The sequence below is a fragment of the Helicoverpa armigera genome, chromosome 16 (genome assembly GCF_030705265.1).
Source record: "Helicoverpa armigera isolate CAAS_96S chromosome 16, ASM3070526v1, whole genome shotgun sequence".
In the NCBI taxonomy this organism is placed as follows: Eukaryota; Metazoa; Arthropoda; class Insecta; order Lepidoptera; family Noctuidae; genus Helicoverpa; species Helicoverpa armigera.
Window position 1 is genome coordinate 11,365,743 of NC_087135.1, and position 23,441 is coordinate 11,389,183.

The 23,441-nt window shown below is 35.5% G+C and overlaps 4 protein-coding genes across 4 annotated transcripts; all 4 read right to left on the reverse strand.

The window, feature by feature from the left end:
- Window positions 1-1,172: 1,172 nt before the first annotated feature.
- LOC110380990 (xanthine dehydrogenase) lies at window positions 1,173-3,199 on the reverse strand. The gene is made up of 6 exons (XM_021341162.3): window positions 3,023-3,199; window positions 2,728-2,926; window positions 1,862-2,628; window positions 1,548-1,737; window positions 1,348-1,461; window positions 1,173-1,243 (listed from the first exon to the last, which is right to left on the reverse strand). Exons 1-6 carry the CDS (start codon window positions 3,065-3,067, stop codon window positions 1,173-1,175), a joined length of 1,386 nt encoding a protein of 461 aa, XP_021196837.3. The 5' UTR covers window positions 3,068-3,199.
- A 1-nt stretch (window position 3,200) lies between these two features.
- Window positions 3,201-6,497, reverse strand: LOC110380995 (uncharacterized). The gene is made up of 9 exons (XM_064038666.1): window positions 6,016-6,497; window positions 5,504-5,883; window positions 5,191-5,411; window positions 5,013-5,115; window positions 4,811-4,938; window positions 4,419-4,706; window positions 3,995-4,156; window positions 3,300-3,917; window positions 3,201-3,206 (listed from the first exon to the last, which is right to left on the reverse strand). Exons 1-9 carry the CDS (start codon window positions 6,171-6,173, stop codon window positions 3,201-3,203), a joined length of 2,064 nt encoding a protein of 687 aa, XP_063894736.1. The 5' UTR covers window positions 6,174-6,497.
- Window positions 6,498-7,425: 928 nt separating this feature from the next.
- LOC110380988 (uncharacterized) lies at window positions 7,426-13,385 on the reverse strand. Its single transcript, XM_064038697.1, is given in 17 exon segments — window positions 7,426-7,646; window positions 7,776-7,889; window positions 7,965-8,154; window positions 8,318-9,084; window positions 9,161-9,229; window positions 9,232-9,352; window positions 9,453-9,636; window positions 9,708-10,192; window positions 10,268-10,396; window positions 10,470-10,631; window positions 10,724-11,011; window positions 11,257-11,384; window positions 11,467-11,569; window positions 11,685-11,905; window positions 12,022-12,607; window positions 12,722-12,876; window positions 13,260-13,385. Coding segments are annotated over 17 exon segments (3,828 nt in total). The 5' UTR covers window positions 13,303-13,385; the 3' UTR covers window positions 7,426-7,563.
- Window positions 13,386-13,708: 323 nt separating this feature from the next.
- Window positions 13,709-22,859, reverse strand: LOC110380991 (uncharacterized). The gene is given in 18 exon segments (XM_064038545.1): window positions 13,709-14,195; window positions 14,344-14,457; window positions 14,603-14,792; window positions 14,940-15,706; window positions 15,791-15,986; window positions 16,095-16,278; window positions 16,359-16,791; window positions 16,794-16,818; window positions 16,892-17,020; window positions 17,302-17,463; window positions 18,085-18,372; window positions 18,946-19,073; window positions 19,309-19,411; window positions 19,800-20,020; window positions 20,297-20,670; window positions 21,413-21,573; window positions 22,185-22,339; window positions 22,738-22,859. Coding segments are annotated over 18 exon segments (3,756 nt in total). The 5' UTR covers window positions 22,781-22,859; the 3' UTR covers window positions 13,709-14,112.
- Between the last annotated feature and the right edge of the window lie 582 nt (window positions 22,860-23,441).

The following is a 23,441-nucleotide window of genomic DNA, read 5'->3' on the forward strand; positions in this document are numbered from 1 at the left end:
TTTGCAATGCTTTTCTTTACTACAAGACTTTCAGCATTTTATCTCAAATACTAGGACATTGCAAGCAAAAACGTTGATGATAAAATTCCATCCCTCGGAAATATACCTCGTATTTTCATTAGTAAAGGAAACTTTTGATTAAGACTTTTGTTTTGTAAACAAAACTTCACAAACTGCAACCCCATTGAGAAAATTAATTGATATTACTCTACTAATAGTTAGGAAATGCCATTGAAACAACACTTCACATGAAATATGAAAATAGATCGCCAAGTAAATGTAGAAACTTTGGACAAATGAAGTAGATACTCCTTCAAACTTATTCGAGGATAAAAGATAAAAATATCTAAAGAACTTTCACTCTTGTCCCACTTATTTACCCTAGTTTCTAGAGATACTTTATTAGGAAAACAAAAACAGTGGTCTGAAAGTAAAATAGGGAGAGGTTATTTTTATCTTCATCTTTGATCGAAAGTTAAAATAAGATACAAAATGTAATTCAAATGTATCACAAAATTAACTACTACTTGTATGTCAAAGACTATCCTTTCTTTGCTTTCCCGATAATACTGATAATAGTTATTGTAATAATTCAGAAATAACTAAGACTAAGTATTGAAAAAGTCATTATGATGTCCTGTCTCAAGAAACTGATTTTAATAACCATTTAATAAAACTGCTAGCCTGATAACTAATCATTACTTAGATACATCTTACCTTGAAATTAGGTGGAGAGACAATATTCGTAAAGCAACTGACAGGGATTGAAGACAACACTATAATGTAGGTAGTGTTATTACCTCTTTTCCTACCATCAACAGATATAAGCTAAGAGATGACAAATCATGAACCCCCTTCTCCCAACAACTAATGCCCGAAAAGTAATTTAAAACAAACTAAGTATAGTACGTAGTGTTAGATGGTGCGTATTTCAGTTCAATGCCGGTTGTACGTGACGGGACTAGTCATCGATTCCTTTAGCTTTCTCTCTCTGTAAGAATGGGAATCAAATAAATTCCAATCTCGGCCTTGGGCTGCTTCAATCAAATTCGTCAAAATTATACGGATGTAGCTTTTAGGCGATTTAGGCTAGAGATAAACATTTTAAAGAATTGAAATGTTAAAAAAACTCTTTTTGGATAGGATTAGAGAACAGCACAATTCTATATGGTTTATTTAAACTTAAAACCATCACTATTCGTTGAAGACAGAAGACAGTTTCTTTCGACTGTATATGGCCCGTCTGAAATAAAAAAGACATATAATTATGTGGCATTAAAACTTCTCAACTCTGAAGTCATAAAAATATTAGAATTCTATATTCATGTGTTTGTTTCGGTTTCTTACCTTCTTGGAACCACTTTGTGGTGGGTATTCCAGACTCCAGTCTAGCTGCAGTAATAGCTTCTCTCAAAGCGAACGCTACAACCACTGCCATGCATATTGGAGGCTCACCAACACCTTGTAACAATTTGTAATAGAAATAATTTGTAATAAGACAATAGATCTGGATATAAAAATCGTTTCGAACAATAAATTGTACTTACATTTGGAACCAAAAACAGCATCATCAGAATAGGAATTCTTCCTGAAATAAACTCTCCAATCCTGAGGAACGTCTCTTGCAAGCGGCACGTGGTAGTTCCAAGTCCGGTCGGTCAGCAGTTCTCCATTAGGAGTATAGACCAGTCGCTCACATGTCCAGTAACCCACACCCATCATGAAGGCACCTTCCACCTTTGAAAGGAAAGGAAAGAAGAATCAAAGATTACACCAGTGAAAACATCAGAGGTACAACTATTTAGAATTTTCTCTTAACTTAGAGGTAAAACTTATTCCATATATTTAAAAGAATACTAACTTGACCAATATCAATTTCAGGACTAACACTCTGTCCCACATCCTCACATAGATCCACTCTCAGCAACTCAAACTGTCCGGTCAGGACATCTAACTCCACTTCAGCTAACGTTACTCCATAAATATCAAAAGGGTATGCTTCATCCGTTCTCGTGAACCCATGGGTTTGCAAGTTCACATTGTCATTATATGCTTTGGTTATCAACTCCACCCAGGAAGGATTCTCCATCTTTTCCCTTATAGGTTTTAACCTATCCAGTAGTTCCTGACAAGCTCTTCGTACTCCTACAACAATATTCTGATTCACAATACTGCCAGCTGATGGTGAACAGTTTGGAGCTATAACCGTATTATTCCCTTTCACAATGATCTTATCAATAGGAATCTTTAGCATATAAGCTGCTACTTGAACAGCTTTAGTATTGATTCCTTGCCCCATGTCTATGCCTCCATGTGTTATAGCTACGGAACCATCGCCGCGGAATACTGATAAAGTGACAGTCAAATTGAGACCAGCTATCGGGGTCCATCTTAGGAAAGACATTCTCAAACCTCGCTTCTTCCATCTGTTTTGCACGTTAAACTTATTAACTATTTCTCGTCTGTTAATGTAATCAGATTTTATAATTATGTCGTTGACCATTTCTTTCATGTTACTTTTATATTTATCATCTAGGTTTGCTAGTCTCACTTCTATGGGATCGAGACCCATTTCGTATGAGATGGTTTCCATCAGAATTTCCGCCATTGCCACAGCTTCTAATGTACCTGTTGGTACCATAATTAATATATTTTTATTCTCGAATAAAATTGAAAATCATAAAATATTCACACAATTATTTTGATGGTTCTATTCAAAAGCCTTACCCGGTCCTCTCGTCCAAGTATTTTTTGCCACATCAGTAATAGTATTGTAATTCTTATACGACCAACGTGATCTGTTGTACACATTATTAAATGCGTCGACGCCTACATAATTTATTATAGTTCCGTTTAACAAGTATCCGACATTCTGGAATATTCTGTAGTCTATGTACTGTACAACTCCAGTGTTACTTACACCAGCCTACAAGATACATAAATATTTTTAACATGCTTACATTAACAAAAAATAAACAGAATATTCGGGTATAGGAATAGTCTATCTTTCCCAAAAGATTACCTGAAAGTCAGTATAGCAAGGTATTCTCTTCCCTATTGCCCTCATATTGGTAGTCAAAGACTGGATGATACGACATGGTCTGTTAAGCTTCTTGACTACTAATGCTGCTGCTATAGCCCCTTGAACACAGCGAGATATTTTGATACCGAATGCACCACCGACAAGACTAGTGTGAACATCAATGCTAGAAACATGTAAATAAATTAAAGTTAATCAACAAAAATCTTGAATAAAAAATCAAACTGTTCATACAAAGCAAATTGTATAATATAATGACATACTGGTTTTGATCCATATTCAAGGCTCTCGATATCATCAACTGTACTGCTTCCATCCATTGCGTTGCACAATACACTACCAGCCCCTCATCAGAAGGTTTGACGACGGTGACTAGAGTCTCCATGGAATAATTGTACTGGCCATAGATTTCATTCTGCCCTTTTATCACTCTATCAACATCTGTACCTTTGTCAGTTGCATCAATTGCAATATATAGTGACGATCTTTTTGGTTCTTTGATAGCATCCGTAAGTTTCACAACTGGTTGTTTAACATTTTTATACGTAGCTGTTACTAATTTTGCAGCTCTATCAGCAATAAATCGGGTTTCGGCTACAACAATGCCAATCGGCTGGTTTATATATTTGACGGAGCCATTCGCTAAAACTTCTTCATTACCATTATATATTACTGAGTCCGGAGGAGTGAAGGAGTTAATTCCTGGTATGTCTTTTACTGTGTAGAATGCTATAACTCCTGGGTAAGCCAAGGCCTTGGTGGCATCGATTGATACAATATCTGCTACTGCGACTGTGCTAAGTGCTAAAGCACAAAATACTTCATTAGGCTGCAAAGGCTGATCTTCAGTGTAGAAAGCTTCTCCTGCACATTGTATCTACCAGAAAAACATAGTTTTGCCATATTACCATCTAGAATTTCATAAAGTTGAATTTTATTTTTACCGTTGCTTACCAAAGCTTCACGTTTAGGTATAGGTTGAGTTACAGGCCATACTGCATGGTTGATGTCAAAGACCTGTGTGGCTCTAGACACGGGCCGAGTATCAGGCAAGTTGATTGCTCCAGATTCGTAGCGGGCATTAAGACTTGTCTTAGGAGCCAGTTTCAGCAGACCCTGTGAATTTAGTGTAGCGTTATAAACTTGTTTTGAGTGTAATACAGTACCCGTGAGTATAATTAGTTTAGTCACGATAATTAAGCAGAGATAACAAAATAATTAACCTACCCTAATTGCATTGTGCAAAATTTTCAATTAATTGTATCTGTTTTTATGTTATCACCTCAGCCAAAATGCAGCAATTGCTGCAAAATTATTCACTCATACATTCATAGAAAAATAATGCATGGAAGATTGCGTTTAATTTATTATGGCTTACCTTGTAAAATAATCCCAAAGCAACTTTCTTTCTGTATTCCACTGAAGGGGCTGGTGGATTATCTTCAACAATTAACTCATTCTTCAAGATTTTCAGTGCTGAGCTCAAAGTCTCATTGATAAACAGTTGTTTTCCAACAAGATACTGTTCTGTAGCAGTGGCCCTATAAAATGTTGGAGAGAGGGCTCCGAAAACTATTTTTGCAGATTTAACTGTATTATCTTTATTTAGTCTGTACATGAAACCAGCATTTATTAGAGCTGAGGCGTTTTCGGACCGAGGCATCACCTGAAATGATAGCACACTTGAAATAATCCCAGCTGTATCAGGACCTAACGTTCAACTGTTAACATTAAAACTTCAAGTAGGTAATATAACTTTTCTTCATATACCTTATAAGTAACCAGGTAATGATCATCACTTAGCGGAGGTAACATGACGTTCCATATTACACTGCCTCTCATATTGAATTTTAAAAACTGTTGCATCGTCAGTGATTGTTTTCCTTTCATTCTGTTCTCTAAAATAATTATATCAATTAATGAAAGATCAAGTTTTTTACTTTTCTCTATGCATCCGTAATAAAAATCTTACGTATCGTGACTTGTCCCCCTACTGTTTCAAAAAGCAGGAATATGTCTGACGCGAACCAGTTATGTTGGTTCTTTATTATAAGGTTCCCTGCAATTGATGCCACCTAAAATAATAAACACGCCTTTGTTAAAATACCTATCGCTTTGTAAAAGCAATCTTAAACTTTTTAATAACTCACATTTCTAATTGGTATATGTGCTACTTTTAGGACATGCTCATAAAGCTGGTTTAGATATCCAAAGAATTCTTTTTTTGCTACTGTTTTTAGTATTTCCAAAAACTCCGTGAGAGTAGTGCCAGCGTTCACTATCAGGTTCTGGTCTATTGTGTAGCCTTTCAATTCTTGAACGCCACTTATGTCTATCAAGACACGAGGGTACTCATCTATTGGGTAAACTCCTGCAACATACATCATCATCATCGTCATAATTATATGAAATAAGATATGCGGGAATTACACACATAAAATAACTTTCTTGAAGATGTCTTACCTTTTGCAGTGTTTCCATTTACAAGCATATAAGAATCATCTCCCTCTTTCTGCAGAATTTTGAATATGTCTTTAACTTCTTGCACTCGGAACCAAAGCCGGTTATCTTTCAACTTGATTTCAATTATTTGTTCTTGCATATCTTCTTGACCCACAAAGCACCAATCATGATCTTCACAATCACTTTTATCACAATTTTGACCAGTTTTTGGGCAAATTTGAAGGTCTTCAATATCTTGTAATTTAATCTGCCTTGGAGCGTCTTTGGCGTACTTTTTGAAGGCATCTAAAATTGGTCGGTAGCCGGTACACCGACACACGTTACTTCCTAAAGACTTTTCTACTTCTAGCATTGTTATATTTGGATTTCCTTTTAGGATTCTGCAAGTACAGCACTTGTTTTATTATTCATATTTTGATTAGAAACGTAGAAGAAAATATTTTAGTATTATTTACAATAAAAAATAACTCATTAGTAAATATTAAATCTTTGATATATTCAACATTACTTACCCATACATAGCCATGACCCACCCCGGGGAACAATAACCACATTGCGAGCCGTTCTCGTCGGCCAAGGTTTTCTGCAGCTCATGATAGCCCTTCAGTCTGTTGCCCAAACACTCAATAGTGGTTATCTCCAAACCATGACAAGATGTCACTGGTTTCATGCACTAGAAATATTTTTTATCCTCAGCTAAAGGCAGCAGATTAACGTAGAATTGGTGTAATGACAGTCAGGTTACGGCCAGAACAAAGTAAAATTGAGAAATAACATCACTGAGTATTTAAGTCACTGAAATCTTGTGAACACACAATGCTAGTTGAACTTTCAGTTTGTTCAGGGTGTGAATGACAAAAGAAGAAAACATAGGTAATGTAGTTAATTACCAGGTGACTGGAGACCTTTAACTGATGAATACCAAAAACAGAATACTAACCGAATTGATAGCATACGGCGTACCAAAAGGCTGATGATGAGCAGCAACAGTACAGGCGCCGCAGCCACCTTCTCGACACATGTACTTGGTACCATAGAGACCTAAGCGGTTCCTCATGTATTCCAGCAGCGTCAGGTCTGAACTGACGTCACTGCCCACTGTGCAGCCAGAATAATGCAAGACTTTTTAGTAGACACGAAAATGATGCAAGCCACAGTAAGTCGTGGTCAGACTATTTATATTATAGTTTTTAATTTTTAACTACTATATAATCATGCATGGTATCGTCATAAAATGATTTTAGTTCTAATATTTTCCTAAATGCGTTAATTTTATTAACCCTTTTTATTAAATTTATCATCAAAATGATGTTCTTTATTCGAATGTTTTTCTTAATATTATAAAGCACTACAGTTATTCAAATGTATTTCGTAAAAAGATGCAATATTTACCAGATTGATCCAAACCGTTGACTTTGAATTTTATTCGTTCCATGATTAAGTTGACTAACTTCGTCAGCACTTCTAGTTTAACTGTTATTTTTTGTTTTAAATACTTTTTCTATAACTCAAACACTTTATTTTAAATATAATTGTTATCGACAGGATGCACGTCGGAATGCAAAATAATGCACTGAATTCAAGTTAATACGTATTTTCTATTCAAATAGACGCGAATTTATTATTTTTTCGTGATCGTTAACAAACAAAATAAAATAAGTACTTTGAAATGGCAATTATAGGAAACGCAAATATTAATAAACCAGTAACTATTAACTTGTTATCTATAGTTTTTACTCGTTAGTTCTTTTGTGGTTGAATAGGATATTCTTGCCAATAATAATTTCGATTGAACTTTAACATAACCCTTTGTTTTGCTAGGATAGCTATCAAATAAATTAGGTAATACTTTTTTTATATTATACGTATGAAAGAAAAGAAAAAACGAATTGTGACTAAAATAAAACGAAATATAAGAAGGATTACATTTTTATTACACTAGACCCAAAAACAATGCAAGGTTGACAGTTAATTACCACAATTTAAAAATGCACAACAAAAAACAATAACTAAGTAGTTTAATAACTAAATGTGCTAAACATTTTAGACAATGAAGTCCGTCATTCTCGATTATAATTAAACTTGAAATCTGCAGGATTCGTTGATGATAGCAGATAGTTTCTTTCAGCTGTGTAAGGCCCATCTATAAATTACAAAAATAATGTAAGGGACTTTAAAATTAGTGATGATAACAAATACAAATGTGAAAAATAAGAACTTAAACAAGGTGCACCGATGAGCTATGACTTAGGCACTTGCATCAATAACATACTTTCTTGGTACCACTGTGTGGTAGGAATTCCAGACTCAAGTCTAGCAGCAACTATGGCTTCTCTCAGAGCAAACGCTACAACCACTGACATGCACATTGGAGGCTCACCGATACCTATAAAGACGATATTTATTGCACAAATAAAATTAAAAGTATCTTCAGTATATTCAAGTGGTATACTGTACTTACATTTCGATCCAAAAATAATATCGTCACTGTATGAGTTCTTTCTAAAATAGACTCTCCAATCCTGAGGAATGTCCCTGGCTAAAGGTACATAGTAGTTCCAAGTTCTATCTGACAGCAGTTCTCCAGTAGAAGCATAGACCAGATGCTCGGAAGTCCAGTAACCTGTTCCCATAATGAAGGCTCCTTCAACCTAAAAGACGACCGATATTTCGATTAAAAGGCAGAAAATAAAACTATCTGATCTAAAAGTTAGGTATTAATTTTTAACTGCCTTTACGCAATCACCGCATTTTCACCACATTTCCTGCAGTTGTATTGGAACTCAAGTCAAGTAATACATTCAGCATACTTACTTGACCAATATCAATTTCAGGACTAACACTCTGTCCAGCATCTTGCAGAATGTCAACTCTCAACAACTCAGACTCCCCAGTTAGTACATCTAATTCAACTTCAGCTAGCGTGACTCCATAAACGTTAAAAGGAAATTCGTCATCTGTCTTAGTGAATCCTTGAGTTTGTAACTGGACATCGCTATTATAAGCTTTCGTTATCAACTCTTCCCAAGTGGGATTATCCATCTGATCTCTTATGGGCTTTAACCTTTTTAACAATTCCTGGCAGGCTCTTTTTACTCCTAAAATAACATTCTGATTCATAATGCTTCCTCCAGATAGGGAACAGTTAGGTCCTATCACTGTATTGTTTTCTTTAATAATAATTTTCTCAACAGGAATGTTTAGCATATAAGCTGCTACTTGAACAGCTTTAGTATTTATTCCTTGTCCCATTTCTATAGCACCATGAGTTATAACTACTGATCCATCTCCACGGTACACAGACAAAGTAATATAAAGATTAATTCCTCCAACTGGAGTCCATCTAAGAAATGCAAATCTTAAACCCCTTTTCTTCCATCTGTTTTCACTATTAAATTGAGAAACAGCTTTTCGTCTTTTCATGTAATCGGATTTGTTCATAAGATTGTCAACCATTTCTTTGATATCATCTTTATGATCCGCATCCAGATTAGCTAGTCTCACGTCAAAAGGATCGAGATTCATCTCATATGCGATTTGTTCCATTATAAGTTCTGCCATTGCAACGTGTTCTAATGTACCTGTAGCATACAATATATTTAGTTATTACATGTAAGTTATGTTAGTACCGCATGTTAAATTAGTCGAGTTCTATACCTGGTGCTCTTGCCCACGTATTTGAAGCAGTATCGGTAATAGAATCAAAACTCGTATAGTTAAAACGAGCTCTGCTGCATTATTGAACTGACCAGTACCAAGCATAGTGAACTGTTCATTCTTCTTGTAGCCGTTATCTTCGTAAACTCTGTAGTTTATGTATTGAATCACACCTGACTCATTCACGCCAGCCTGAAAGTAAGAAAATATATACATATATCGGGCTTATTTTCATATAGGTTTTACATAGTTTTTATTTAAGGTAGTCAACAGCATAATTTAAAAATATTACCTCAAAGTCTGAATAGCAAGGTAACCTTTTGCCCAAAGCTCTTGTATTAGTAGTCAGAGACTGGATGAACCGGCATGGTCTATTCAATTTCTTCACTGCCAGAGCCGCTGCGATTGCCCCTTGGGTACATCGGGACATTTTGATTCCATACGCTCCTCCAACACGACGATTATGGACATCGATACTGGAAGTTTAAAATATAATTGAAATTTTGGAATTTTTCAATTTATTTTTAGTCGCTTGTATAGAACTTACCGGTTTTGATCCATATTCAAAGCCCTGGAAATCATCAACTGCACTCCTTCTATCCATTGTGACGCACAATAAACATCCAGCCCCTCATCAGATGGTGTGATTACAGTAGTTAATGTTTCTATAGTAAAGTGATACTGGCCATATACCGAATTAGCTCCTTTTATTACCTTAACTACATCTGTGCCTTTGTCAGTAGCAGTCACTTCATTGAATTGAGTAGCCCTGTTTTTGTCATTCCGAGTTTCTCTTACATCCATGACAGGATTCTTAACGTTTTTGTATGTAGCTTTAACTAACTTAGCGGCTCTGTCAGCAATATGACGGCTCTCAGCTACGACTACCGCTATTGGCTGGTTATAATAATGCACGGAATCACCAGCTAACACTTCTTCGTTAGCTGAATATAGGAACGAGTCTGGTGGTGTGTAGGAGTTTATTCCTGGGATATCTTTTGCTGTGTAGAAGGCTATAACTCCTGGATAAGCCTACAAAAAATCACAAGAATATAACTTGTACTTTTAAAAAGATTAGTTTTAATCAATAATTGTTTCCTATCTTACCAAAGCCTTGCTGCCGTCAATAGAAACAATATCTCCCACAGCAACTGTACTCAGAGCTAAGGCACAAAACACCTCATTGGGGAATGTAGGCAGATCTTCTGTGTAGAAAGCCTCTCCTGCACATTGGATCTACAAGAATAAAAAATGAATTATAAGGTATTATGAAAAGAAATCCAACGTTATAAGAGTTATTCTTTCTTACCAATGCTTCCACTTTTATGATAGGTTTGGTCACAGGCCACACTGATGGATTAGTATCAAATACTTGAGCGGCTCTTGATACTGGGCGTGTATCATGCAAATTATTAGCTCCAGATTTATATCGAGGATGAAGATTGGTTTCTGGTGAAAGAGCAAGAAGACCCTGGGGAACATAGTATGTTTTAGTTGGTTAAAGGCCAAACTTAGGTTTGTATCTGCTATAATTTGCTTTGCTTTAAATATTTTTGTACTTACTTTGTAAAATAATCCCAGGGCAACTTTTTTTCTATACTCCACTGAAGGTTCTGGTGGATTATCCTTTACAACCAGTTCATTCTCCAAGATATTTATGGCTGAAGTCAAGGTCTTATTCGTGAATAGTTTTTTTCCGATCAGGAACTTCTCTGTTGCAGAAGCCCTTACGAATTTTGGAGAAAGTGCTCCGTATACTATCCTTGCATTTTTGACTGTATTGTTAGAAGTTAATTCATATAAAAATCCTGCGTTTACAATTGCATGAGCGTTTTGTGAACGTGGCATCACCTGGAATAATTAGTTCAATTTTTAATTCTTTATTTTAGTATGCATTTCTTAATTGTTGCCTATCTGATTTTATTTATTGCTTTTTTATTCCGAAAACCGTTGTGCATGCCAGAGCGTGATAAAGTCTATTTTTGGACTTAATGCAATTACAGTGTATTCAAATGCAAATATAACGATAACCACAGTGTCTGTTTATATAGTCATTAAATTATATCGAGCAATATACGTAAATACTTATTATTTACCTTGTAGGTAAAAACCCGATGATTTCTACTCAGTGGCGGTAACATGATATTCCAAATTACACTTCCTCTCATGTTTGCTTTGAGAAACTGCTGCATGGTCAGTGTTTCTTTGGAACTCAAACGATGCTCTGAAATTAAAAGATTTTCTCAACATCGAATAAAAGTATGATCAACACTTGATACAAAAATATGATAATAACTAATACTAACGTATGGTCACGTAAGCCCCAACCGTTTCTAACAGTACGAATATATCTGATCCAAACCAATTGTGTTCATTTTTGATCATAAGGTTCCCTGCGATCGATGCCACCTGAAAATTATACAAGATATTGCTCGAGAGTGAATCCAACATTATAAAAACCGTTTAAAAATACTGACAATCTTTGGCGAGATTTCTAAGGTTGCTATAGAAAAATTTTACTTACATTTCTTATTGGAACATGTGCTACTTTAAGTATGTGATCGTAAAGTTTCTGTAGATACTTAAAGTATTCTTTGTTAGATACAGTTTTCAGTATTTCCAAAAACTCTGTAAGTGTAGTCCCAGCGTTCACTATGAGGTTCTGGTCTATTGTGTACCCTTTCAGTTCTTGGACTCCACTTATGTCTATCAGGACACGAGGATACTCATCTATAGGATATACTCCTGAAAAAATGATATTTATGAAACTACTTATCCCCTTTGGTCCGTCATCAAGTTCATAAGATTTTGATACTTAAACGATAAAAAAGTAGTCAGAAGAAAGTCTTATAGTTACTTACCTCTTGCAGTATTTCCATTTACAAGCATGTAAGAACCATCGCCTTCTCTTTCCAAAATCTGAAAGACATCCTTCACTTCTTGTACTCTGTACCAAATCCTGTCATCTTTCAATTTGATTTCAGTAATTTGTTCTTTCATGTCTTCTTGAGCTACGAAGCACCATTCCCTATCGTCACAATCACTTTTATCACAAGCTTTCCCAGTTTTCTTGCAGATTTGAAGATCTTCTATATCAGGTAGTTTGATTTGTCTCGGGTAGTCTTTTGCAAATTTTTTGAAAGCATCTAAGATTGGTCTGTAGCCGGTACAGCGGCAGACATTGCTTCCTAGCGAGTTTTCTATTTCAAGCATTGTTATGTTTGGATTCGTTTTGAGCAGACTGCAAATATAATTCAGATATTCAAAATATAACTAAACTAGAATAATTATATTTGGAAAATTATACCTGCCAAAATATCTTTGCCTTACCATGCCATTTTCCTTAGCCAAGGTTGTCTGAAGCGGGTGGTACCCCTTCTGTCTGTTGCCTAGACCCTCGATGGTGGTGATTTCCAACCCATGGCAGGATGCGACCGGTTTCATGCACTTTAAATACAAAATGATAAGTTACCAATGGACAATGTCTTTCTTTTACAGGAATATTATGTTACAGTCTTTTCATTTGGTTTTTTGCATGAGTTTACTCTTGATATTACTCACCGAGTTAATAGCATATTGATTATCGGTAGAATGATGAACAGCAACAGTGCAGGCTCCGCAGCCACCTTCTCGGCACATATACTTGGTGCCATGTAGACCGATGCGATTCCTCAGATAATCCACCAGCATTACATCTGAACTCACATCGCTGCCCACTGGCGAAAAATATTTCTATCACAAAAGTAAGAAATACGATCATGGAGGCGTAGTTTCACTTTTGCCTCTCCAGTACTAGTGTGTATATTTCTTACTAATCCTTTTCTAAGTGCGTCACTGACAAAATTATAATCAGGGAGAGAAGAAGACATCAACGAGCCTTTGCCCAAAATGTATGAGTCTAAACAGGAATTCGATGACTTAGATTTAATGAAGGGTTTGTGATTTCAGTTTTATCACACGAATGTAAATACAATTAATTTTTTACTCGTCCAGTGGCAGCAAAACAAATGGCCAAATAATATTGATCACGACAAAATAATTATAACTATGATAATCGTTAAATATGGTATAATAAAAATAGCGTCTATAAAAAAAATACCTGAATATTCCAAGCCATTAACTTTAAATTTTATGGACCCCATGAGCGTTGACTACACACTAGTTTGCTTCGAGAAAATAACACAAAAAAAAATATAAACACGGCTATATACTGAATTTAAACCTTCGATAAGAAGTACAATTAATTGCCGAGTTCGAAAAGTAGGATATTATCGTGACTGACTTTTATAGGTATAATTTTAAACTATCTGGTGTGTTATTGGTACGTTTGGCTTATGTCGATGGAAACACACATTAGCATTCGCTAATCTAAATAATATAGACTACAGAGTCAATGAACCAATGATAAGAATTACCTCTCTTTATTGCGTACCTTTGTAGAAATAAATATAAAAAAACGTAACTTTGTTTACTTAAAGACGGATGGGATCGTTACTACAGAATAGCATAGTAACTATTATACGTTTAGTGCACAATAATACGCAGATGAAGACCCACCAATCGCTAGTTTATTGAATTGTTCAAACATATTTCATAACCATAATACAAATAGCCATTTACAGGATCATCATCATCATCAGCCTATCGCAGTCCACTGCTGGACATAGGCCTCTCAAAGTGCACGCCACTGAGATCGATTTTCAGCTTTACAGGATGTCACATAAGAAAGTAGAAAATTTAGTTTAAAACGTAATTTATTGCAAATTAATTGGCATTATCAGCACATAAAGAAAAACAAAGGAGTGAAAAAAAATTAAAACTATTATCTAAAACGTAACAAAACAACCTATTTGTTTGACGACTAAGTAAAAAAATGTAAACAGATATAAAAGAAAAAAAGTAACAAAACAGAAAACGATGTTACAGGTTTTTGTGTACTTGAAATTCTGTACTTATTGTATAGACTCGTTGAACTTGAAATCTGCAGAATTCGTTTTTGATAGAAGAAAATTTCGATTGACTGTGTAAGGACCATCTGAAACATGAAAATAGGAACTCTTTTATCACAATGCATTTCAAAATACCTCTTTCACGTCCATCTGTGATGGTCCATACGACATCAACAATAGATTCATGGGAGAATTAGGTATAACATGAAATATTGCTAAACAATTATACTCTACCTTCTTGGAACCACTGTGTGGTAGGTATTCCAGACTCCAGTCTAGCTGCAGTAATTGCTTCTCTCAAAGCAAACGCTACAACCACTGCCATACATATTGGAGGCTCACCAATACCTATAGCAAAAGGTACAAAAGAATTTAATAAGGACAGAAAAACAGTCATGAAGATTAGCCTAAAAAAATACAAATTAACTACAATTTAGGTTGCTACGCAATAGTTTAACAGTCATGATTATTTGTGTCAATGTTGTATACTTACATTTAGATCCGAAAACAGAATCGGCACTGTACGAATTCTTTCTGAAGTACACCCGCCAGTCCTGAGGAATATCCCTGGCTAAGGGCACATGGTAGTTCCAGGACCGGTCAGTAAGGAGCTCACCCTTGGGAGAATAGACCAGGTGTTCACAGGTCCAATAGCCGACTCCCATCATGAAGGCACCTTCCACCTGGGTAAAAAAATATGCTTAGATATAGTAAAATACACAATAACTCGAACTAATACAGTGAAAGTACAAACAAGAGGCCACACATAAGAGCCAAAAAAAAATACTAAGTGCTACACTTAAACTGGCTCATGCTTCAGTAATACTTACTTGGCCAATATCAATTTCTGGACTTAAACTCTGTCCAGCATCCTCACATATATCTACTCTCAACAACTCAAACTCTCCAGTCAGTACATCTAATTCCACTTCAGCTACCGTCGCCCCATAAACAACAAATGGATATTCTTCATCAGATCTTGTAAACCCATGAGTTTGTAGGTCCACGCTGTCATTGTAAGCTTTAGTTATCAACTCCTCCCAAGTTGGATTATCCATTCCATCTCGAACAGGCTTCAATCTATCTAGGAGCTGTTGACAAGCACGTTTTACTCCTAAAATGACATTCTGATTCATAATGCTTCCCCCAGATAAAGAACAGTTAGGTGCTATGATTGTATTGTTTTCTTTAATTATAATTTTCTCAACAGGAATATTTAGCATATAAGCTGCTACTTGTACAGCTTTTGTGTTTATTCCTTGTCCCATTTCTATAGCACCATGTGTTATAACTACTGATCCATCTCCGCGGTATACTGACAGGTTAATGTAAAGGTTGATTCCTCCCACTGGTGTCCATCTGAGGAAAGAGAATCTCAGACCTCGTTTCTTCCATCTGTTTTGAGAGTTAAACAGGTCTACAGCTTCACGACGTTTTTTATAATCTGATTGTACAGTTACATACTCAATTACTTCCTTCATATCACTAGTGTATTCTGCGTCTAGGTTGGCCATTCTTACGTCAAGAGGGTCGAGGTTCATTTCGTATGCTATTTGTTCCATCACAAATTCTGACATTGCTACATGCTCTAGTGTGCCTGGAAAACATTATGCCAAAATATAAGAAACATGTAACTGTTTAAGTCAAACATTTAAAAAATAACCATCAAGTATATTGTTACCTGGTGCTCTCGCCCAAGTATTCTTAGCAGTGTCAGTGATGGAATCGTAACTTGTATAGTTCCATCGAGCCCTGTTGTATGCGTTATTAAACTGACCAGTGCCAAGCAAAGTAAACTGTTCGTTTGTCTTGTATCCGTTATCTTCAAAAACATTGTAGTTGATGTATTGGATAACTCCAGTTTTGTCTACGCCAGCCTAAGAAAAAGATAAAATGGTGATGCAGTGAACGTACTAGTATAGAGAAATGAAAGACAATATAATATCAATAATCACAGATGACCATATGAATACATAGGACCATACCTCAAATGTTGAACAGCAAGGCAATCTCTTGCCTAAAGCCTTCGTATTAGTTGTCAATGACTGAATAAATCGACAAGGTCTGTTCAATTTCTTCACGACTAATGCAGCAGCAATGGCTCCTTGTGAACTTCGAGACAATTTGATACCATACGCTCCGCCAACTCGCCGAGTGTGTACATCAATTCTGAAAATTCAAACAATTATATTCAACTCTTTAGTTACCTAAACCATCAAAGGTGTGAATATGTGAGTAGTAACACTTACTGGTTTTGATTCATACTCAAGGCTCTTGATATCATCAACTGTACACCTTCCATCCATTGCGTTGAACAATACACGTCTAACCCTTCATCAGATGGTTTCACCACTGTTACCAAAGTCTCCATAGTATAATGATATTGACCATACATCGAATTTTCACCTTTTATTACTTTTTCAACATCAGAACCGGTATCAGTAGATGGAACATTTGAAAATTCTGTTCTTCTTGTTGGATCATCAACTGTATCTCTGACATCAAGAAGTGGTTCTTTGACGTTAGCATAAGTAGCTTCGACAAGTTTAGCAGCTCTATCAGCTATGTAACGACTATCAGCAACAATTATGCCAATTGGCTGATTGCAATATTTGACTGTACCACTTGCTAAGACTTCTTCATTGGCTGAATACAGAAATGAGTCTGGTGGAGTGAAGGAGTGTAGAATGCTATTACACCAGGGAGAGCCTGTAGAAAAAATAACCTATTCAAGATGCATTTCATTTATATCACTATATACCAAAAATCCTCAAATTCTTACCAAAGCTTTACTAGCATCTATGGATACTATATCTCCAAGAGCGACTGTGCTTAGTGCTAATGCACAGTATACTTCATTAGGGAAGTTGGGTAAATCTTCGGTGTAGAACGCTTCTCCTGCACATTGAATCTACAAACAGAAAATCTATGTAAAATTCAAGAATATAAGACCAGCAATGTAAGTTATGAGTAGTTTATAGGACATGTATTCCAATTTATAATTTTCTATAATAATGTATTTTTTTTGTATATATTTTATTAATAGCCGGTTCTTTAAACCATACAAACACAGGCTGGGGAGTTTGTGCCGTCATTTCTTCTTCCCATTAAAACACATAGGAAACAAAAATATGTATGTTGATTTTCAGTTACAATTTGAAGCTACATTTAAATAAATAATTCTTTTCGTACCAAAGCTTCAACTTTCTGTATCGGCTGGTTCAGTGGCCACACTTTCTGGTTCGTCTCAAATACTTGAGTGGCGCGCGACACTGGCCGGCTGTCGTGCAAGCTAGTGGCTCCAGACTTGTAGCGAGCGAGGAGATTTGTTTCAGGCGACAGTTTCAGTAAACCCTGTATTTTAGAAATATTTTTAAAAGAAAATATAATTTTCTTTTTAAAAGAAAATAATATTTTCTTTTCACACACATATTCAGCCTTATCAGTCATCACATCTAAAGGATTTTATTTGATGTGACTTTCACTTGTTACTTTTGGTAGCTATATTATTTTAAATTAAATTCTTTTCTTTAAATAACAAAGCACATGTTGTAATCAAAATAAATGCTTGTAATAAGTTAATGTTTGTTGTAACTGGTTATAACTTTACACATTCCCAAAATTGCTTAGGTAAATAAAGTCTTGCGTTTGTTATTTTGCTGTGGGCTAGTTTAGAGGTTGTTGACACAAGTGTATCAAATCTACATAAACATTGATAAATGACCTTCATCGTTTGCAAGGGGCACATTACTTCTGTAATGTTATTTTAGACCAAACTAATAAGTAACCAGCCATTTTTCCACTGTTACACTCACTTCCTATGGAAATGATAGCAAATACAGATAAAATATAACCTATATTACTCGGAAAGAGTGTAGCTTTCCAACAGCGAAAGAAATGTTCAAATCGGTTCAGTAGTTTTGGGGAATTATACTTATAGTGGCACGGTTCTAAAAAGTTTCACTCAATCCTTACCTTATAAAACAATCCTAAAGCTACTTTCTTCCGATACTCCACAGAAGGTTCTGGAGGATTATCCTCCACCACCAATTCTTCTTCCAAGATCTTCAGCGCTGAAGTCAGGGTCGCATTGGTGAATAGCTTCTTTCCTTTCAGGAATTGTTCTGTGGCCGTAGCTCGAATGAAAGTTGGTGAAAGAGCTCCATATACTATTCTTGCGCTTGTGACTACGTTGTCAGTAGTTAGTTTATATAGGAAACCTGCGTTTACTAATGCATGAGCGTTTTCTGATCGTGGCATAATCTGTAATAAAGTTTATTGTTAGACTAGCTCTTGCCTTTAGGGAATTTCTTGACAAACCTGAATATATGTACTTCCGTCGTAAGGTTTTTTAGTTTGAGTCTTTCAGCATACACTTTGATCTCTTAATATGTGTTGATTGATTCAATTGTTTTACCGTGTAAATGCAGCAGATATTACATACAAAATTGTATTGTGTGTAGTAATCTACCAAAATAGCAACTTTAATTAATGGTCAGCTATTAATTATTGCTATATAAACATTTTATTTTTGTGTATTTATATTCCAACATTAAAATCTGCATACTGGATAACTTATTGGATTAGTATGAAAAGTTATGTAAACAGTATTCAACATATTTTTATTATCTGGATAGTTTATACTTTATATACATAATTAAAACATTTATTCTCTTGAGGATTAGTTATGTTAAAGCTTATTAAGCTCATAAAGTTTTAGTGCTATATTATATAATTTCATTAGGTTAATTTCGAACTAGATTAAAGTTGAGATAAGCTAAGTAAAAACTTGTAAATACCGTCTACTTAAACTATTAATTAATAAAACCGACTCACTTTATACGTGAAAATATAATGTTCATTGCTGAGAGGAGGTAACATGATATTCCGAATAACTTTTCCCTTCATGTTCGTCTTGAGAAACTCTTGCATCGTCAACGTTTTTTTAAATATCAAATTGTTCTCTAAAACAAAACAAATTCAATTTTTAATCGACTTCCTAAATAAGCATATTCTTAATTTCAGTTTTTTCTTAATCTCTAAATAAATATTGTAAGGTATTCCACAAATCTGATTTACTGAATAAACCATTCTTCAGAATGACAATTTATAGAAATCCAAGTGGAATTTCAACAAGCAATTGTAACCATTAAATAAGTGCTTCATTTCCTCTGAAATAAATTTCCAAAAGCAACTCACGTATAGTCACTTGCGCCCCCACCATTTCTAGAAGCAGGAATATGTCTGACGCGAACCAGTTGTTCTGATTCTTGATCATAAGGTTCCCTGCAATCGACGCCACCTACACATACATAATACATGTGAGAAACCTCACAGACTCCTAGCTATTCAAATAGCCTCAGATCTAAATTACAAAATAGGCCAAATGCAAGACAAACTTCTGTTAAGAGATTTTCGAGCTGGAACATTTTGTTACCACAAATAGGGGTCGATTTTTCTGCATTTTGAAACTGTTCGATGAAATATGTAGCTGGTATAGATATGTACCTATATTTGACAGTTTACCAAATGAACAGAATATAATCATAATTTTGTAAGTTTATCTAAAGGTTTTCTCTAGTAGACGATTTATTTCGCATACAAAAACCATTTTAACAAAGGATAGAGGATATTTCTGAGACGTCAGTTCACACACAAGATTTTGATTGTTATAAGTTTCCATAACTCACATTTCTAACAGGAATATGCGCCACTTTCTGTACGTGATCATAAATCTTGTGCAAATATGAAAAATAGTCTTGGTTAGCCACTGTTTTGAGTATTTCCAAAAACTCCGTGAGAGTGGTCCCAGCGTTCACTATGAGGTTCTGGTCTATTGTGTACCCTTTCAGTTCTTGGACTCCACTTATGTCTATCAAGACACGAGGATAGTCTTCTATGGGGTATACTCCTGCAAAATATTATTCATTTAAATATTGTGTCATAATAATATAATTAAAATATTTAATAGATGCTAGTAAGCTCGTAGCGTTTACTAGGTATGGGATCACAGCCAATGTAAAATGTTTATCTTGCGAGTTGAGAAGCCAAATAAGTATTTTGAATGCTGCTTATTTACTGTTTTATTTTTCATGTCTACTCAGCATTTGTATGACTAACTTACAATTACTTGTTTACCCAAGAAAGTGGTTAAGACTTATTTTTCAAACCACAAAAATATACGTACCTTTCGCAGTATTCCCACTAACAAGCATATAAGAATCGTCACCCTCTTTAATCAAAATCTTGAATATATCTTTAACAGTTTCCACTCGTACCCAAAGCTTATCATCTTTTAATTCTATCTCAATAATATTACTATCTTCTTCTTCTAAGAAGCACCAGTCTTTATCTTCGCAGTTACTTCTGTCACATTTCTGTCCGGTCTTCTGGCAGATGGAAAGTTCTTCTATGTCCTGAATCCTGATCTGCCTTGGGGCGTCTTTGGCGAAACTCTTGAAGGCGTCGAGGATTGGTCTGTAGCCAGTACAGCGGCAGGTCTGACTGCCTAGTGACTTCTCTACTTCCAGCATTGTGATGTCTGGGTTGGTTTGAAGGAGACTGTGGAAAAATGGTATTTATTTCATGTATTCTATTTATTCTTAGCTTTTTAATTAAATGTAGTGATTTTGAATGACTTAATTGGTTTCGTTATAAGAAGTCTTATAATAATGTTCATTCACCATTGATTCTATTGATTTAGAGATAAGAAAAATAACTTTTCAAAATTGTGTAGGAAGCTATTTTTTGAAATGTTTTTGTAATACTATTTATTCAATTGTTCTGAAAAATATTGACTTTCATTCATACTTTGGTAATTACTTAATGTATGAACAGCTGTTTCCAATACAAATATGCTATGTCACTATTTATTGTACAATAATATGTACAAGCTGTCTGTGAATAGAGTTTATTTACCGGTACGTCATTCAATCCAATACATTTACATACAGGTGAGGTAATTAAAAGTTTGTTTAGACTTGCGTCTGAAATTGCGAACTATCTGAAAGTTTTACATTTAAAGTTGACTCGGAAACTTTATGCACTTTGACAGTTACAGCAAGGAATGAGGAGTGTAGACTCCTCATATCCGACTACCGGCTATCGGTATCAATAAAGTATGAAGTATCAGATGTATATCTACCGACTATCGTTATCGATAAAGTAAGAAGTATGTCTAGGTACTCATAAATAAATGTGGTTTCGACTATAACTTATACAAATATTAATGGGTGGATTGAAGACAATACAGGCCATATAAAAAAAAAAACTACTTTTTTCACTATTCTTGTATCCTTCTCACCTGTTCATAGCCATGACCCAGGAAGGTGAGCAGTACCCGCACTGGGTGCCATTGTCCTCGGCTAACTTGGTCTGCAGCTTGTGGTACCCCTTGTGTCTGTTGCCCAGACCCTCGATGGTGGTGATCTCCCAGCCATGGCATGAGGTAACTGGTCTCATGCACTAGTGTGAATAATGGTGTGGTTAGAAATAAAAATGGTGATGGTAAGATGCTGACGATGAAATTCAATTTCAACTGGTAATCGCCACTTCGGAGTAAAGGGTCCTTGATACACTTAAAAGGAACAATTTGAATCACTTTACACTAGCTCAAAGGTACCCAATTATTGCCCCTATTATCATTTTACATGTCTTTAGCTTTAGTGGGTAGCTAGAAGTTAGAACCGAAAGACCGAACTTGTTTTACCGATTAACACGATTAAGAGGTTTCGTATTACCCGCATTGAGAATATGAAATAGGCAAGCCACGGATCAGCTCCATGTAAAAGATTGGTAGTCAGCTGAAGCCAGTTACACAAAACACCGACCCCAACTTAGCCATAGCCACTAAACTATACAGATGAAGATGAAAATTAAAGACGTAATTACCGAATTAATAGCACAAGGCACAGCGGACGGTGAGTGTGCACTCACAACACACGCGCCACATCTTCCCTCACGAAACATGTACTTGGTGCCGCGGAGGCCGAGCCCGTCGCGGAGGTAGTCTAGCAGCGTCGACAGCTCACATCACTACCCACTGGGTAACCCACGTAGAATATAGGAGTAATTACCGAGTTAATAGCACAAGGCACAGCTGACGGTGAGTGTGCACTCACAACGCAGGCGCCGCATCCTCCCTCACGACACATGTACTTGGTGCCGCGCAGGCCGAGCCGGTCGCGGAGGTAGTCTAGCAGCGTCACGTGAGAGCTAACATCACTACCCACTGGATACACAGGATTAGATCAGGAATCAGAGTTAGGTCTTGGACTACAAACAACACTTGCAGTAAGCAAACAATGGTTGTATATCTTAAATTGTGATATATCTTGACAAAAGACTATGAGGGAATAATGTTCACTTTTGGAAAAAAACTTCAGGAAGATCATTCGATGCTATCCATCCTTCTCTGAATTCGGTTCAAAAATACTCGCCCAAATTCAATAAGCTACGCCGAAAACGTCATTATATCCCCGGTATAGTATAATAAAAATACATAATCCTTGTATTCTATAGTTTTTCAAAATGCTTTTTCAAAATTTCTCTGCGTTTGCTTCAGTAATCAAACTACAAGAACAATTATTCAAAATAATAAAAACTAATCCAGACTATAAAATAATTTACCTGAATATTCAACACCATTAACTTTAAACTTTATTTGTCCCATGACTGTGTCCTCTCTCTTCGAATATCTGTCAAATAATAAACAGCCTTCTCACACCCACGCAGACCAATTAAACGACACAACTGAAAAGTGTACTTAACGATGTCATCAATGTTTAATTAAATAAATTGATATTACAATATCGTATGCCGAATAAATTTTATTTTTAACTTTTTCTTTATTATCGAAATTGTTATGGATGATGACGAAATTGTTTTTGTTATGTTAAACTTGTATTCAATAAAGAAGAGTATTTATTTTCCTTATTGACACAAGTGGTTAAAAACATCACAAAGCAATCAAAATAAGCTGTCACTTTTGCTAAGAAAAGCCTATGATTCTTTCATTCGCTGCTTATAAGGCTAAAATTACCTCCCAATTTATGCCTATTTTGAACAATTTATCAAAACATTATTCTTCAAACTGAATATTTACTCAGTATCCAAATAATGCGATTTTCCTTCATCGTTCACACGCCATACGCTAAGTCATTCATAGTTTTGCGAAGTCATCTGAACATAATTTTTCATTTCAGTCACATTATCTTTATTTATCGACCAAAAATATGTTTCAGAGCCGTCACGTGTAAGTACATGTGAGGCTATGGCAGGCGACTTCTTTTGCTGTCACCGTCTTAGCAATAAGACGTACATACTTCGCTCCA

Bases quoted from the DNA above. Each gene is read 5' to 3' on its own strand.
- LOC110380995 (XM_064038666.1), bottom strand. From the start codon at position 6,173: ATGAAACCAGTGACATCTTGTCATGGTTTGGAGATAACCACTATTGAG. The intron at 5,884-6,015 runs GTAAGTAATGTT...CTGTACTTGCAG, and splicing joins TGGGTCATGGCTATGTATGG to AATCCTAAAAGGAAATCCAA. The intron at 3,918-3,994 runs GTAAGCAACGGT...TTTTTCTGGTAG, and splicing joins TACCTAAACGTGAAGCTTTG to ATACAATGTGCAGGAGAAGC.
- LOC110380990 (XM_021341162.3), bottom strand. From the start codon at position 3,067: ATGAGGGCAATAGGGAAGAGAATACCTTGCTATACTGACTTTCAG. The intron at 1,738-1,861 runs GTTAGTATTCTT...TTCCTTTCAAAG, and splicing joins CTGAAATTGATATTGGTCAA to GTGGAAGGTGCCTTCATGAT. The intron at 1,462-1,547 runs GTAAGTACAATT...AATTGTTACAAG, and splicing joins TGCTGTTTTTGGTTCCAAAT to GTGTTGGTGAGCCTCCAATA.